Source organism: Egretta garzetta, unplaced genomic scaffold, assembly GCF_000687185.1.
Source record: "Egretta garzetta isolate BGI_Z169 unplaced genomic scaffold, ASM68718v1 scaffold297, whole genome shotgun sequence".
In the NCBI taxonomy this organism is placed as follows: Eukaryota; Metazoa; Chordata; class Aves; order Pelecaniformes; family Ardeidae; genus Egretta; species Egretta garzetta.
In genome coordinates, this window is record NW_009260410.1 from 4,503,552 (window position 1) to 4,516,329 (window position 12,778).

General features: G+C 45.0%; 1 protein-coding gene across 1 annotated transcript in view; it reads left to right on the forward strand.

Annotated features, from left to right (window-relative positions):
- The window catches only part of TMEFF2 (transmembrane protein with EGF like and two follistatin like domains 2), a 136,304-nt gene extending 124,528 nt beyond the window's left edge, over positions 1-11,776 (forward strand). Inside the window, exons 9-12 of the mRNA XM_035899118.1 lie at positions 4,041-4,164; positions 5,675-5,833; positions 11,186-11,272; positions 11,680-11,776. Coding sequence (XP_035755011.1) covers positions 4,041-4,164; positions 5,675-5,833; positions 11,186-11,272; positions 11,680-11,776 — 467 coding nt within the window. The remainder of the gene's footprint in view (positions 1-4,040; positions 4,165-5,674; positions 5,834-11,185; positions 11,273-11,679) is intronic.
- The last annotated feature ends 1,002 nt before the right edge of the window (positions 11,777-12,778 follow it).

Genomic DNA, 12,778 nt, shown 5'->3' on the forward strand with positions numbered 1-12,778 from the left:
GTTGCAGAAATGCAAAAGATGTTGGCTTCATCAAAGTGACATTTTCTATCAGCAAAATGCTTCAAGAAAAAGATTTCTGAATACAGCTGATCTGGAGGGCAAGGGTGTATTTCTTTTTAAAATAAAAAAGGGAAGCGTTTTGAGAAATGTGGCAGGGATTGCTTTTGTCCAGAGAGAGGAGAGACTGACCCAGTCCAATTTTTATCTTCAGGCTTTACAGCTTCTGTCTCAAACTCTAGCCATCGCAAAAAGGTACAAATCTGTCTTTTTGGTGTAAATAAAACTTTCACATGTAGTTGCCAATAACAGTGCAGCACGTCTAATGTTTGAAGAGGAGTTACCGAATTTAACTTTACTGACAAACTTTGAGTTTGCTCTGTGTGGTTGCTCTGTGAATACCGCTCTGCTCTGTTTGGAAGAAAATTGGGTAGCTTTCCATTTCAGCTTTTCTCTTGGTGGGTGTACGGTTGGTGTGGCAGATGGGCTCCCAAGGTTGGTGATACTATAATCTGATTAGTGAGGATTGCCTCCAGTACTGAATATATAAGTAATCCAAAATTATAATACGGGGGCAAGTCTTAATTTATTTCATGCAGTTTTACTTTTTTGAACTTTATGCCATTCTTACCTGATTCATAATTTAAACATGTTTTTTATTCATATCCTCTCTTTTTAGAAATGATTTCTAGTTCTTGTTTCATAGTGATGTAAACCCTGTGATCCATTCATGATAGTATTTCATCGATGGCTGGATTACTGGAAAGTGCTCAGATCCTTCAGTAATGAGAGCAATCAGTTTTAACATGAAAGAACTTTTAAAGCATGTTGTGGTGTTTGGGTCTCTGTTTTGAATCTGAAAAGATGTTTTGTGTAATGAGAAAAATAACCTGGTTTGAGGCAGGGGAATTATTTTGGGGGAATTGAAAATGTGCCAGAAGAGGAGGGGAACTTCTCTGTCTGAAGTAAATGATGCTTTCAGTGCGGTCTGTCTTTTGAATGACCAAAATGGCAGATCAAAATAAATACATGTTTTTTCCCCCTTTCTGCCTTTATGTTCAATCCCTAACTCTATTAGAGGAGTCATCAGTCAAAATGAGGGACTACAGACAATTCGTGTCTAAGATTTGTGGTTTCTCCCCAGCCAGATGACAAGTGTTCCCATATGAAGTGTTTGTCCTATGAAGTGCCAGCAGAGCTTGGGCCATCTCATTTTTGATTCAGTAAAGCATGCTCCATCAGAACATTACACTTAGAGGTGTAATTACAAGTTCTGCAGGATCCTAGAAAGTATACTAGAGACCTTTTTAAACAAAACATGGTTTCCACCCACATGATTGCAGGAGGAGGCAAAATCATTCCTCTTTTTACCAGCCCTACAGCCCACATACAGTGAGAGCATCTGCAAGTCTGGGAGAGAGGTCCTGGTCCCCCTTTCCAGTCCTGGAGGATTAGTCTGTCCTGGAAGTAATGATTTCCCTCACCATCTTGAAGCGTGCCTTTAAAAAAAACCAGAAACCAAATGGCATCCTACCGTTTTAGCAACACTGCTGGCTCATCTGAGAGAGCAGGGATTCTCACGCTGGTTGGTGATGGTGGCACACAGACATCACCAAGGCGCCTGGGTACCTTGTTCAGCCTGAAGAAGAGAAGACTGAGAGGGGACCTCATCAATACATACAAATATCTTAAGGGTGGAAGTCATAAGGACAGAGCTAGACTCTTTGCAGTGGTGTCCAGCAGCAGGACAAGGGGCAATGGGTACAAACTGAGACATAAGAGGTTTCAGTTGAATATGAGGAAAAACTTCTTTACTCTGAGGGTGACGGAGCACTGGAACAGGCTGCCCAGGGGGGCTGTGGAGTCTCCTTCTCTGGAGATATTCAAAGCCCGCCTGGATGTAGTCCTGTGCAACCTGCTCTAGGAGAACCTGCTTTAGCAGGGGGGTTGGACTGGATGATCTCCCGAGGTCCCTTCCAACCCTTGCGATTTTGTGATTCTGTGTGCCTGAGAAGGAAGGACTGGAGTTACGCATGCAAGCATGCACACACACAGAGAGCAGTCTCCTGTTCTTCAGAAAGGAAGCAAACTCCCACTAGTGGAAGATTTGAGGGAAATATTTTCCACCATAGAAAAAAATATTTATTAATGAGGATCCTATATTTCTTCCTGCAGTTTTCAGGACAGATATGTATTTGAATGCAGACCATAGCTGAGGTCCATCACACCCAGTAGCCATCAGGCATGGTGCACAGCTGGTCACTACACGTGTATGGAGTCTAACAAGTCCTGAGCGCATCAGGATCTACCTGTGTGCGCTGGGCAAGTCCATTGATAGCTGGCATATGTCACACACGTATTTTTCTGTTCCAGGAAGATTTCCAGGTGGAAAAAAGGAACATGCATGAAGTCCTGGTGGGATAATAACTCTTATGTATATATTTCACATGCTGGTAGCCAGTGCCTCACCTAGAGGGTAGCAAAAAATGTTTAGTGCCAGACCAAATGGGCCTTCTACTCCCAGCTCTTTCCAGTAGCAGAAATCCCTGGGCAAGCTCTCGAAGGAGGTTTTGCCATGCCTATAGCATGCCTCCTGTCATCCTGTCCTGCCTGTGCCATCCCAGAGACAGGGGTCAGCCCCAAGCCCAGGAATCGTCACCACACCATGACACCCACTTCTGCGCTGCGTTGTCATTAACAGCCTTCACAGCAGCCCCGCACAGATATCCCAATGTAAGCAGGGAACCAGGAGAGGCAGATGGGTTTGTGTTCAACATCTGTGCATTTAGAAAGATGCAATAATGATCCACAGTGCAGAGGTCCTGAAAGTCCTAGTGACAAAAGAGAAGTTAAAGCTCTCTACAGGGGTGTAAAGGGTGCCCCGTCATTCTCATTTGCTGGGGGCTTGTCCTCACCTGTTTTAACATAAGGGCAATATAACCAATTTTATCAGTGCAAATTGGCAGAGACTGTTGAAACTCTTCTTGGACAGCAGTGATAGGTAAGAAATTTCGTCATGAAAATCTGAACCTTGGATCTGCCGCACGCATTCTTCCCAAAGGTGGGATAATACCTAAGCATGCCTACTGCCGGCACGGCTGGCTTGGAGGCAGAACACAACCTGCAGCTGTTTCATGACACTGAAAGGGGGAATTCCTTTGGAAGATACAAATGCTTCAACTTACTTGTGTGCAAACTACATTTCCTCAGACATCTATCATGAGGGGTTTTTTTCTTCTGTTTTTGATTAATTGTGGGTAGATGATACTGTCACAGAAGAAGGATTTTTACCATTTGAGATATCATAAGTATTGGTTAAATGGAAGAATTTGCCAAAATTACCCAGATTAATTCACACCTTGGTGGCCTAAAAAATTCATGTGAGCTTATAGCAAGTAACATTCTGCCTTTCAGCTAGTAATGTAAATGTTGAGCACGTAACCTGTTTCAAAACTAAATGAAGCCTCTGTTTTCCTGGCTACATGGAAGGAAGTCTTTTCCAGGATCTGCAGTCTCAGTGACTATTTAACAGCTGCAGAAGCAGGCACAGAAAGGCAAACTGGTTTCAAGGTACCCGTGCTGTGGGATGGGGAGGAGGCCAGCAGGCTCCAGGGCGTGGGCGTGCGGCACTGATGAGAAACTTCAGCTCTGGACTCCCACTCCTCTACTTCAGCCATAAAATTATCTTTCTGAATATGCTGTGTTGAATGACCAAATGTATTGCAGTGGTATATTACAGGTAAATGTCCTGAGCCTTGCCTGAGTGTGAGGAGACAGTCTGTAGAGGATAACAGACATGATTAGGCATTTTTCATGTGCTATTCTGTAATCAGTTTTTGAATAGTCAGTTTATTTTTTCTGGTGTCTCGTTTGCTGTAACTTGACAGGAATTAGATGTGCAAACCCTTGCTCTTGCTTCCCGTAAACAACACCTTTCACATCATGTTCTTCTGGTTTTCCTTTCTTTCATACGTTGAGTTCTTGCCATCATTTTGCCTTCTCCTGCACTGTCATGTTAATGTTCCCTTCACCTGTGTTCACAGAGAATGCAAATAAACTGGAAGAAAGTGCAAGAGGGATCTACATCCCTTGTCCAGAGCATTACAATGGCTTCTGCATGCACGGCAAGTGTGAGCACTCCACTAACATGCTGGAACCGTCTTGCAGGTAACCCTTCTCCTACCAAGGATGGAAGGCTACGCACATGAAAATACTGACTTTCCAAAACACTTTATCTAGATAAACTATGGAAAATAATTGTAACCATGGCCCTTTATACTACAAAACCCATTAGACTTTAATTATTCAACAAAGTCCCCATTTTATGTGCAAAAGCTATGCGCAATGTTAATTGATTGTAAAAACATTCAGTAACCTGCAGTTATATTTAGATATATTTAAAAAGCACTTCACAAAGTGCTCAGACAGCTGCTAGGTAGCCTCCGCAGTCTGAAGGAGACGAGTGCCACCAGGGATACGTCCCTGCTGTGGCAGGAGGGGTGCTCGCGGGGCAGCAAGCTGGGGAGAAGGTGGCTCCTTTGTGCGGGAGGTAGCTTTGGAGGAGGTTAGGGCAGGTGAAATGGGGAAATTAATGGTGAAAGCATGTGTTTCTGCAGTGAATGCCTCCCTGCAGAGGTGGGGATGTTACTTCTGAAGTCCAACCAGTGGCCTGGTGGCAAAGAAAAAGACTATTATGCATGAAACAGCATTTTCCTAGGACATAGGACTGGGAGAGCAAAGATATATGGACCAGGGCAGATCCTCAAGCCAGCTTCTCCCAGCTCCCCCAAACAGCCAGGGCACGTTTTGCTCTTTGCAACTGCTGCATTTTGCATTCTCCATTAAGCTGGAAAATGTCCTTTCCTCAAGCTGCTGGCTGCTGTGGGAATGTGGGAGAGGAAAAGGGTGGAAGCTCAAGGCTTAACCCATCAGGGTTAGTGCCCCACTGACACTTCTGAGAGGAGCCCAAGCTTATGGTTGCTGCTGCCATTGACCTGGATTTTCACATCTTCCTGCTTGGGCTTTTTAGGGGTAAGAGTGCAAGACCTACCGTGGGAAAACCACTGTCCCCCAAAATCACAGAGGGGAGATATCAGGCTGCAGGATGGGAACTGGTGAGCAGCACGGCAGGCAGCAGTGGGGTGGATGGTTGCAGTATCAACAGAAGGGTTTTTTATAGCAACCAGACAAAATGTAAATGATGTATCCACTTGCAGGAACATCTAATCACATTTCATATGGAGCTTGGATGATTGCTTATCACTTCCTTAGGGGTAATCTGCATAAGGAGCCATAACTAGATGGCTTTTCACCCTCCCGCACCTCCCCAGAAAAAGGGAGAAATCTAAAATACGTTGTGCAAGGAACTAAATGGATTCTCATATGACATGCAAGTAGTTCCACTTGATGCTAGACAAGTCCTTGTCCCCTGGACGCCTCCTGGCACTATCACAGTGTCGTTCACTCTCGCAGAGGTCAGTGGCACCGGGGACCTGAAACTTTCCCTCTCAGAGGTTGAAGGAGGCACCGGTGCTCTTTCCCAGGGGCCCATCCTGCCAAAAAAAACCCCACATAAGCATGTGCTTAAGCCACTGAATACTATATTTTTCAGATATAATTTGTTTCATCGTTCTTCAAAAGCAGCAGATATAACTGGAAGAAATATTTTTCCTTTCAGATGTGATGCCGGCTATACTGGACAACACTGTGAAAAAAAGGACTACAGCGTTTTATATGTGGTTCCAGGTCCAGTACGATTTCAGTATGTCTTAATAGCAGCTGTGATTGGAACCATCCAGATTGCTATCATCTGTGTTGTAGTCCTCTGTATTACAAGGTCAGTATCTCTGATGCTTTGCAATAGAAGAAGAAAAAGCTTTTGGTTTTCCTCCTTTGTGCACTGATTATACAGATTTCTGCAGTGACAGTACCAATAACAAATGCTAAAAAGATATCGTCTGGTCCAGCCAGCCAGTGCTGCTTTATTATTATAACTGAATTTTTATGTCCACCTTAATCAAACTTAGGTAGGTGCTTACAGCAAGTGAAGTTTTCTGTTTTGTATTCAGATGCTTGGACAAATATTGCTCGTATAAATAAGGGGAATATAAATACAACAGCTGGATCAACACTTAATAAAACTAATCAGATCTCCTTCTGGCTTCCTCGAGGGCCCATTCCCTTAGTCCTAATCAGGCAAAGCATACAAACTTTTAAGCCTGTTTGCAATCCCATTGATTAAATGATTTCATTAGGCTTATATACACGTTCAAAGGTACTGCACATGCTTTAAGGTCTTCTCTAGATGGTGGCATACCAAGCCGTATATGATTTATTTTGTCTTTAATGAGGAGGAAGGGTTTGTTTGAATGGAAACGACAGCCCCGGGGTGGTTCGGAACAAGAGGGGTAAATGCAATCCTTCCCCTCCTACCCCTGCTGCTCTGTTTCCCCACTGAACTGCATTACTGGCTCTGGGAGGGCTTGGGGTAAGTTCGGAACATAAGGTGTCTTCAGGCTTCTCTCAGAAATCATGAGGTTAAAGTCACTCAGCTAGCAACACCGATAAATCACACTTTTAGAAATAAATCTATTTTAAAAAGACAAAAAAAAAAAAAAAAAAAAAAAAAAAAAGCCAGGTATCACACCTCTGTAGAAAATAAATTCTCTAATATATCTCAGTCCCTACGTTGCGCTACCTGGCTGGAAGGCAAGTGTAGCATTTGTTTCTAGAAAAGACACACACCAAAAAAAAAAAAATCATAAGTCCTTCTCTGGCCTAAAGGCATAAACCATTTCATCTGATGAAATGCAGCTACTTTTTGGCCAAGCTGAGTCCATCAACTCAACAGTAAATGCTGAAGGAGGCAATAGCTTATATTGTAGTGATATTCACAGAAGTAATTCAAACAACCAAAAATGTAGTGAGTAGTAAGGAGAAGAAGATGGTGTAGTCACTGATAATGGAACAAATGCTCTGTATCATTTTGTTGAGTGACTCCAGTTCTGTCACCTTGACGCAGTAACACCGAGTACTTTATACTGAAGCATGAAGACAGGGTGCTCTGAGCGTTCTGGTACTGCAATGCAAATTACCCATCACACTGATTTCATACATAGCTGGTACCTTTTCCCACACCCTGTGTAACCAAGTTAATTTATGATCTTTTGACTTTTTTCTGTAATGCATGTAATTACTGCAGAGCATCCTCCATCCCAGCGTTCGAGATACATTTGCAAAAGTGTACCCTTAAGTGGCCTAAGAGAAATCCACATGACAAGAGAGTGCTGTGGCAGCATATGCATAAGTAATTGAGTTTTTGAAGTCATCTGCTCTGGAGAACCTGACTGTACTGGTTTGAACTCCACACCCTGAACTCTGGAAAGTGCTAAAAGGTTCCTGGGAGAAAGAAGGGAAACTTCTCTCACTCAGAGGCTGCTGCAGGCAAATCCTTTGCCGCTCATTTCAGTGCAGCTTCACCTAATTAATTTATCAAATGAGTTTGGTGCACTGTATCCAAACCCTGACTTTGAGCCGCATAAGACTACCATGGCAAATCTTTTAGCTATCATTACTGTCGTTACTCTTAAAATCACACCTGTGGGGTGGTGCAAGTCTACGGGGCGGGGTGTCTTCTGTTGCTGGAAGGCCCTGAGCAGTTCCCAGGCACCTTTAGGGCCATTGGTTGCAGAGATTTTAATCCAGATAAACAAGCTGTGCTGCTGGCAGGGACGGTCAGCCCTTGCCTCCTCCCCTGACTCCTGGGCACTGCGTCCTGCCAATGCTCTTGTGCCACCAGTAGCATTTCTGTAGTCACACAACAAACCTGGTCAGGGGATGGATTCAGCTGAAAACTCAACCAGCAAAACTTATTATTTGTTTTGAAGTGGCTCGACTCCTCAATGAGGTTGGCCACCTGGCTACTCCTCGCTTTGTGCCGGCATTGGGAATGTTGGGAATATATACATTGTGCCAGCAATGGGAATAAGCAGCTGGGGTGGAGGAGTAGGGGACCAGAGGCCAAGAGGTAGGGAGGGAAGGAGGTGGAGCAATGAGGCACGGTCCCTACGCCCAAGGACTTTGAGCTCAGAGGTAAAGCAAAAGAGAAGCAATGATAGAAGTGAAGGAGGATGGCAAAAAATATAGGTATGGCCTAGTGTCATAGTGATTCTCAGCAGTTTTCTTTACAGCTTTGCATTTTTAGTGCTTCCCTAATGTTTAGTCACAGCAGTGTTATTTATGTGAAGAAATAACTTGATTAAAAATGAATGCATAATGTGTTTTACCTGCTATGAATCACGTTGTGAGTAACTCAAGCTTGCGAGCAAGCTTCAATGGAGGGAGGGCAGGCAGCCTGTGCTCCAGTGCCTAGTTTACATTGATAAAACTGCTGTGTTCATAAATGAAAGCATCCCCCACACAGAGCACTACAAAGAACTTTTGATTAAAGAGTTAAGGACCAAGGAAAAGCTGTCGCTCTATTTTAGCAGATGATTAAGTCTGAAAAGCTGGTTAAATGCCCCCGCCCCTCTTAGGAAAGGCAGATGCACTTGGGACCCAGCCTACCTGTAAATGCCGTGGCGTTGCATTTAAGCTGCCCTGGTGTCAGGTGTTGGCCCTGGGGCCTTCCCAGGCTTCCGACAGTTGGTAGCCTAGTGCATTATGCAATTAAAACACGGGCAGTTTTGGTTAAAGGATGCTTTTTCATCATCTTAATTGGAGTAATCTTTACATTTGAATCGATTTCTCTCGACCTTGGACTGAGTGACCCTATAGATACTGTCAGTGTCAGTTTTGGGAAAGCGCCCGTGAGATGCTCATCTCCTTGCTTCCAGGTGGAGCAGTCGGTATCCACCATTCTCTGGGAACACACAGCTGCATCCCCTGGGGTTGCTGGCCATCCTGGTCGTCCCCCAGCCACCTGGTACCTCCATGTTTCTTACAAAACCAGTCCAGTTGTGCCCACTGTGGCTTCCCACGACTGGTTCCCCAACCCTCTCCTTCACGTGGCTGAGTGCTGGGGCAAAGCTGGGCTGTGCCTTCGGGTGTAAAGCCTCATCCTCTGGGAGTCGGGGGGGAACTCCTGGTGGCCTGGTCAGCCCACATGGCCACCGTCCGCTGCAGCAGGATTTAGCAGTGCTCGCTCTCAGCGTGTCAAGGTGTTGGTCCCATCTCCCAGGGAGCACTGCGAGGTCCTGCCGTGCCAGCTCCGGCGGATGGGGCAGGAGAGGCAGGCTGGGGACAGCCGGGGCTGGGAGGCCGTCAGTGCGCACGTGGCGTGCGTCTCGGTGAGTCGGCCCCGTGTTTGCTAGCAGCGGCTCCCTGACTCACACAGAAAGTTTGATCGCCTTTTTAGGAACACACAGTGAATAATGAGTTTGTCATGAAGTCGCGAACCAGCTAAAGTCTGCATTAGTTTCATAATGAAAGCTCTGCCATGACCTCCAAAAGCGCTGGAGATGCAGGCTTATTTTTCCTGGAGTAATGGCAGCAGCCTACTTTACTGCTTCCAAGAAAGGAATGAGGCAAAATATAGTGCTCAGCCCGACAGTTCATCGTGAGGGGGTGGTCCCGTTGGCTTAAAAGTGAGGCAAGTCAAGACAATCTGACCCATATTTTGTTAGACACTTATGTAATTGTATTTTAGCATTTCTAAAGGCTTCGGAAGTCCTTATGCTCTTGCTCTTGTTTAGCCTTTCAGTTGGTGTCACAAAACTACAGCATCGCTCCCATTCGATAGGGAATAAAAAATGGCCTTTTTGATTTTAAGGGGTCGGTAAAAATTTATTTCGCTCCATTTTGCTGTTAGTTATTTGACGCAGCACTGAAGGCAAGTGCTTGGGGCTCTCGCTGCACGGGTCGGCTCTCCCCGGTGCGTAACCCAAAGGGTTTCACAAGGTGCCGCTGAAAGCCTCCCTCTAACAGCAAAACAAGTCAGCCCAGTACAAAGAGAGGGTTTTTCTTTTCCATGTCAGTATGGTTTGGGGTATTGTCGGGCTTTCTGTTACCCCACTCCAAGCGGGTGTTTCAGTCGTTCTTGTGCAGCTGCCCACGCGGAGGGCAGAAAGAGGCGCACCCAGGCTAAAAATTCTTACTGGGCTTCAGCTGAAGAAAGAGGACAAATGCGTGGCCAAATTAGGAATAGCTTCTTCCTCCTCCCATGCAAAATGTTAACTAGGTCACCCTGGGTGAAGGACCGGGTTTATTCCTGGCTGTTTGTCTGTAGCTCACCGTTTTCCCACCGATGCCACAAAGGCAAACAGGATGAGCATTTTTAGAGGGTGGGGGTCGCCCTGCTGTGGTTCTGCTTGCCCAGCAATTCCCGCTTTAACCCCCTTGGCTTCCAGCTGCTTGGAACTTCCTGCGGCCTCCACCTGGGGCTGAGCTTCTCCATGCTTTCTGCCTAAGGGTGCCTTTCCATGGGAGGAAATCAGAAACAGGCTATTACCTTTCCCTTAAGCTCTTCATAGCAGCCCCCATAGCCGACACTGCTGCGGGTAAGAGGTTGAAATGTGCCCTTGCTGAGGAGCACCGTAAGGTCCCAAGGCAGAAGAGATTTGCTTTTGCAGCCATCCAAAGGAAAATAAGGTTTTGGTCTTTCCAGTGCGATTGCTTCCCATGCTAAGCCAAGCAGCCGTGTGAGGAGCGTAGTGCGGTGCAGGCACCCGTAAGTAAAGTAGCTGCTTGCTAACGACATGAGCACGGGAGCATTTCCATGGAGACTCATCGGGATTGCGGACGCTTAGCTCCTCAGAAAGGCAGCCCCCGCGTCCACTTTGTAAATGCTTCACAGACCTGGGACGCTGAACAGGTGAGCGTGAGGCCGCCCTAAATCTTCCACCTGCGCCCTGCTGAAAATAAATCTGTTATTTAAAGAGGAAAGGCGCGGTGCAGGCAGGGCTGTCGCAATGCAGAAGAGTTGCCACTGCTCACCAGTAAGGACCCGGAATCTTAACATTTCCCTTGCTATATATTTGTTTACAATATGGTTTGTGGTTTGTTTGTTGGGTTGGTTGGGGGTTTTTCGGTGGTACTGTTGCCATTAACCAGCCCATTTCATTTCATTGAAGAGGAAACACACTGAGGGCCGGAGGACTCCTCTCTCGCCCTCACGTCCCCCGCTGCCCGTGCCGCCCGTCGAGCAGACGCGCTGTTAAGAGCCGTGTATTCTCACAACTCTCTTTTCCAGGAAATGTCCCAGGAGCAACAGAATCCACAGACAGAAGCAAAACACAGGGCACTACAGTTCAGACAACACAACAAGAGCATCGACAAGGTTAATTTAAAGAGCGCATGTTTCCACAATGGCAAAACTAACTGCAGAGAGCTTGGACTACAAAATACAGTATTATAGACAAAAGATTAAGACAAGATCTACACATGTTGCCTTGCATTTGTGGTAATCTACACCAATGAGAACATGTACTACAGCTATATTTGATTATGTATGGATATATTTGAAATAGTATACATTGTCTCGATGTTTTTCTGTAATGTAAATAAACTATTTATATCACACAATATAGTTTTTTCTTTTTCATGTATTTGTTATATATAATAAATACTCAGTGATGAGAAAAAAATTGCCTTTCTTAAATTTGCTGTATCTCATAGCTGTGTATAGTCTTGGGATATTGTGTATGGACACTAACAAATCTCTTCTTTTTTTTTTTCTTTTTCCAGTTCTAGTGGCAATTTTGAGTCTACTGAACTCAGTAGTAGGGTTTTGAGTTGGTCCAAGATCAGCGACAATTATGGATGTGGGAAAGGTGAAGAATAATTTAACCTACATTGAGGAGGGATAAAATATTTCAGATCCGGAGTCAACTACATTTCATCAGCCGCCTTCTCCCATACCATCTATCTTTACTCTCCCATAGCTTAGGAAGTCTTTGCCTTCGAAGTTAAATCCTAACCGAAGGGGAAATGGAAATTCTCAGTAACCGTGATAGGAGTGTCGGGGGTAATGTTTCGATTTGGGAGGGAATTAGGTGTCTGTCAAGGTGAACCCTACGAGAACACTTCGCAGGATCTCCAACTCTGGTCACTGGAGTGAGTGAAAATTGCTTCTTACTGTTGATTGAAAATTATTAGGTTAAAAAAGTTAATAACATAATAACAGCTGAAATGCCAGCACTATTTGTACCTCGTGAACATGCTGATATAATTTATTTTTTCAAAGAGAAGGTGAAAACCACTCAGAATATACCTTATGAATAACTTTATGGGTGACCCTACTCCATTAAATGTAATGAACTCAAATGTTGGCTATACCTCAGGAAAATAAGGGCATGTGTTTTGTCACATCCACATGATGGACAAGATGCAAAGTTATTTCCATGGTAGCTGAAACTCTCCAAAACACATTCTTTTGAGAAGCTAATATTACTCTAGTTTGTGCTATGAATTTTGAAGACGACAGAGTAGGACTGAAGGGCAGAGTGCGGTAACTTCACTCCTGCTGGATAATAGCCACTTCACTAATTGACTACCGGAGTACTAGGCACGCTAAGTGAGAGAATTGAACTAAAAAAAAAACCCAACTTGTAACAGTATTCATTGTGCTGCTCCTTTCCAAAGAGACTTTGCTGAGGCGGAAAGTACCCATGGCAAGAGTTAGGTATTTCTCACTGCCATCACCACATAAGAAATTGCATTTGGGTCAGAATCGCATCTGGGGTTACCCGGGATGGTGGCTCATGAGTGTGTTTCCATTTCCTGCTTCAAGCATCGGTCCGGTCACTCACAACCGTCCCCACCAAGTGACAGTCCCCCCAATCTG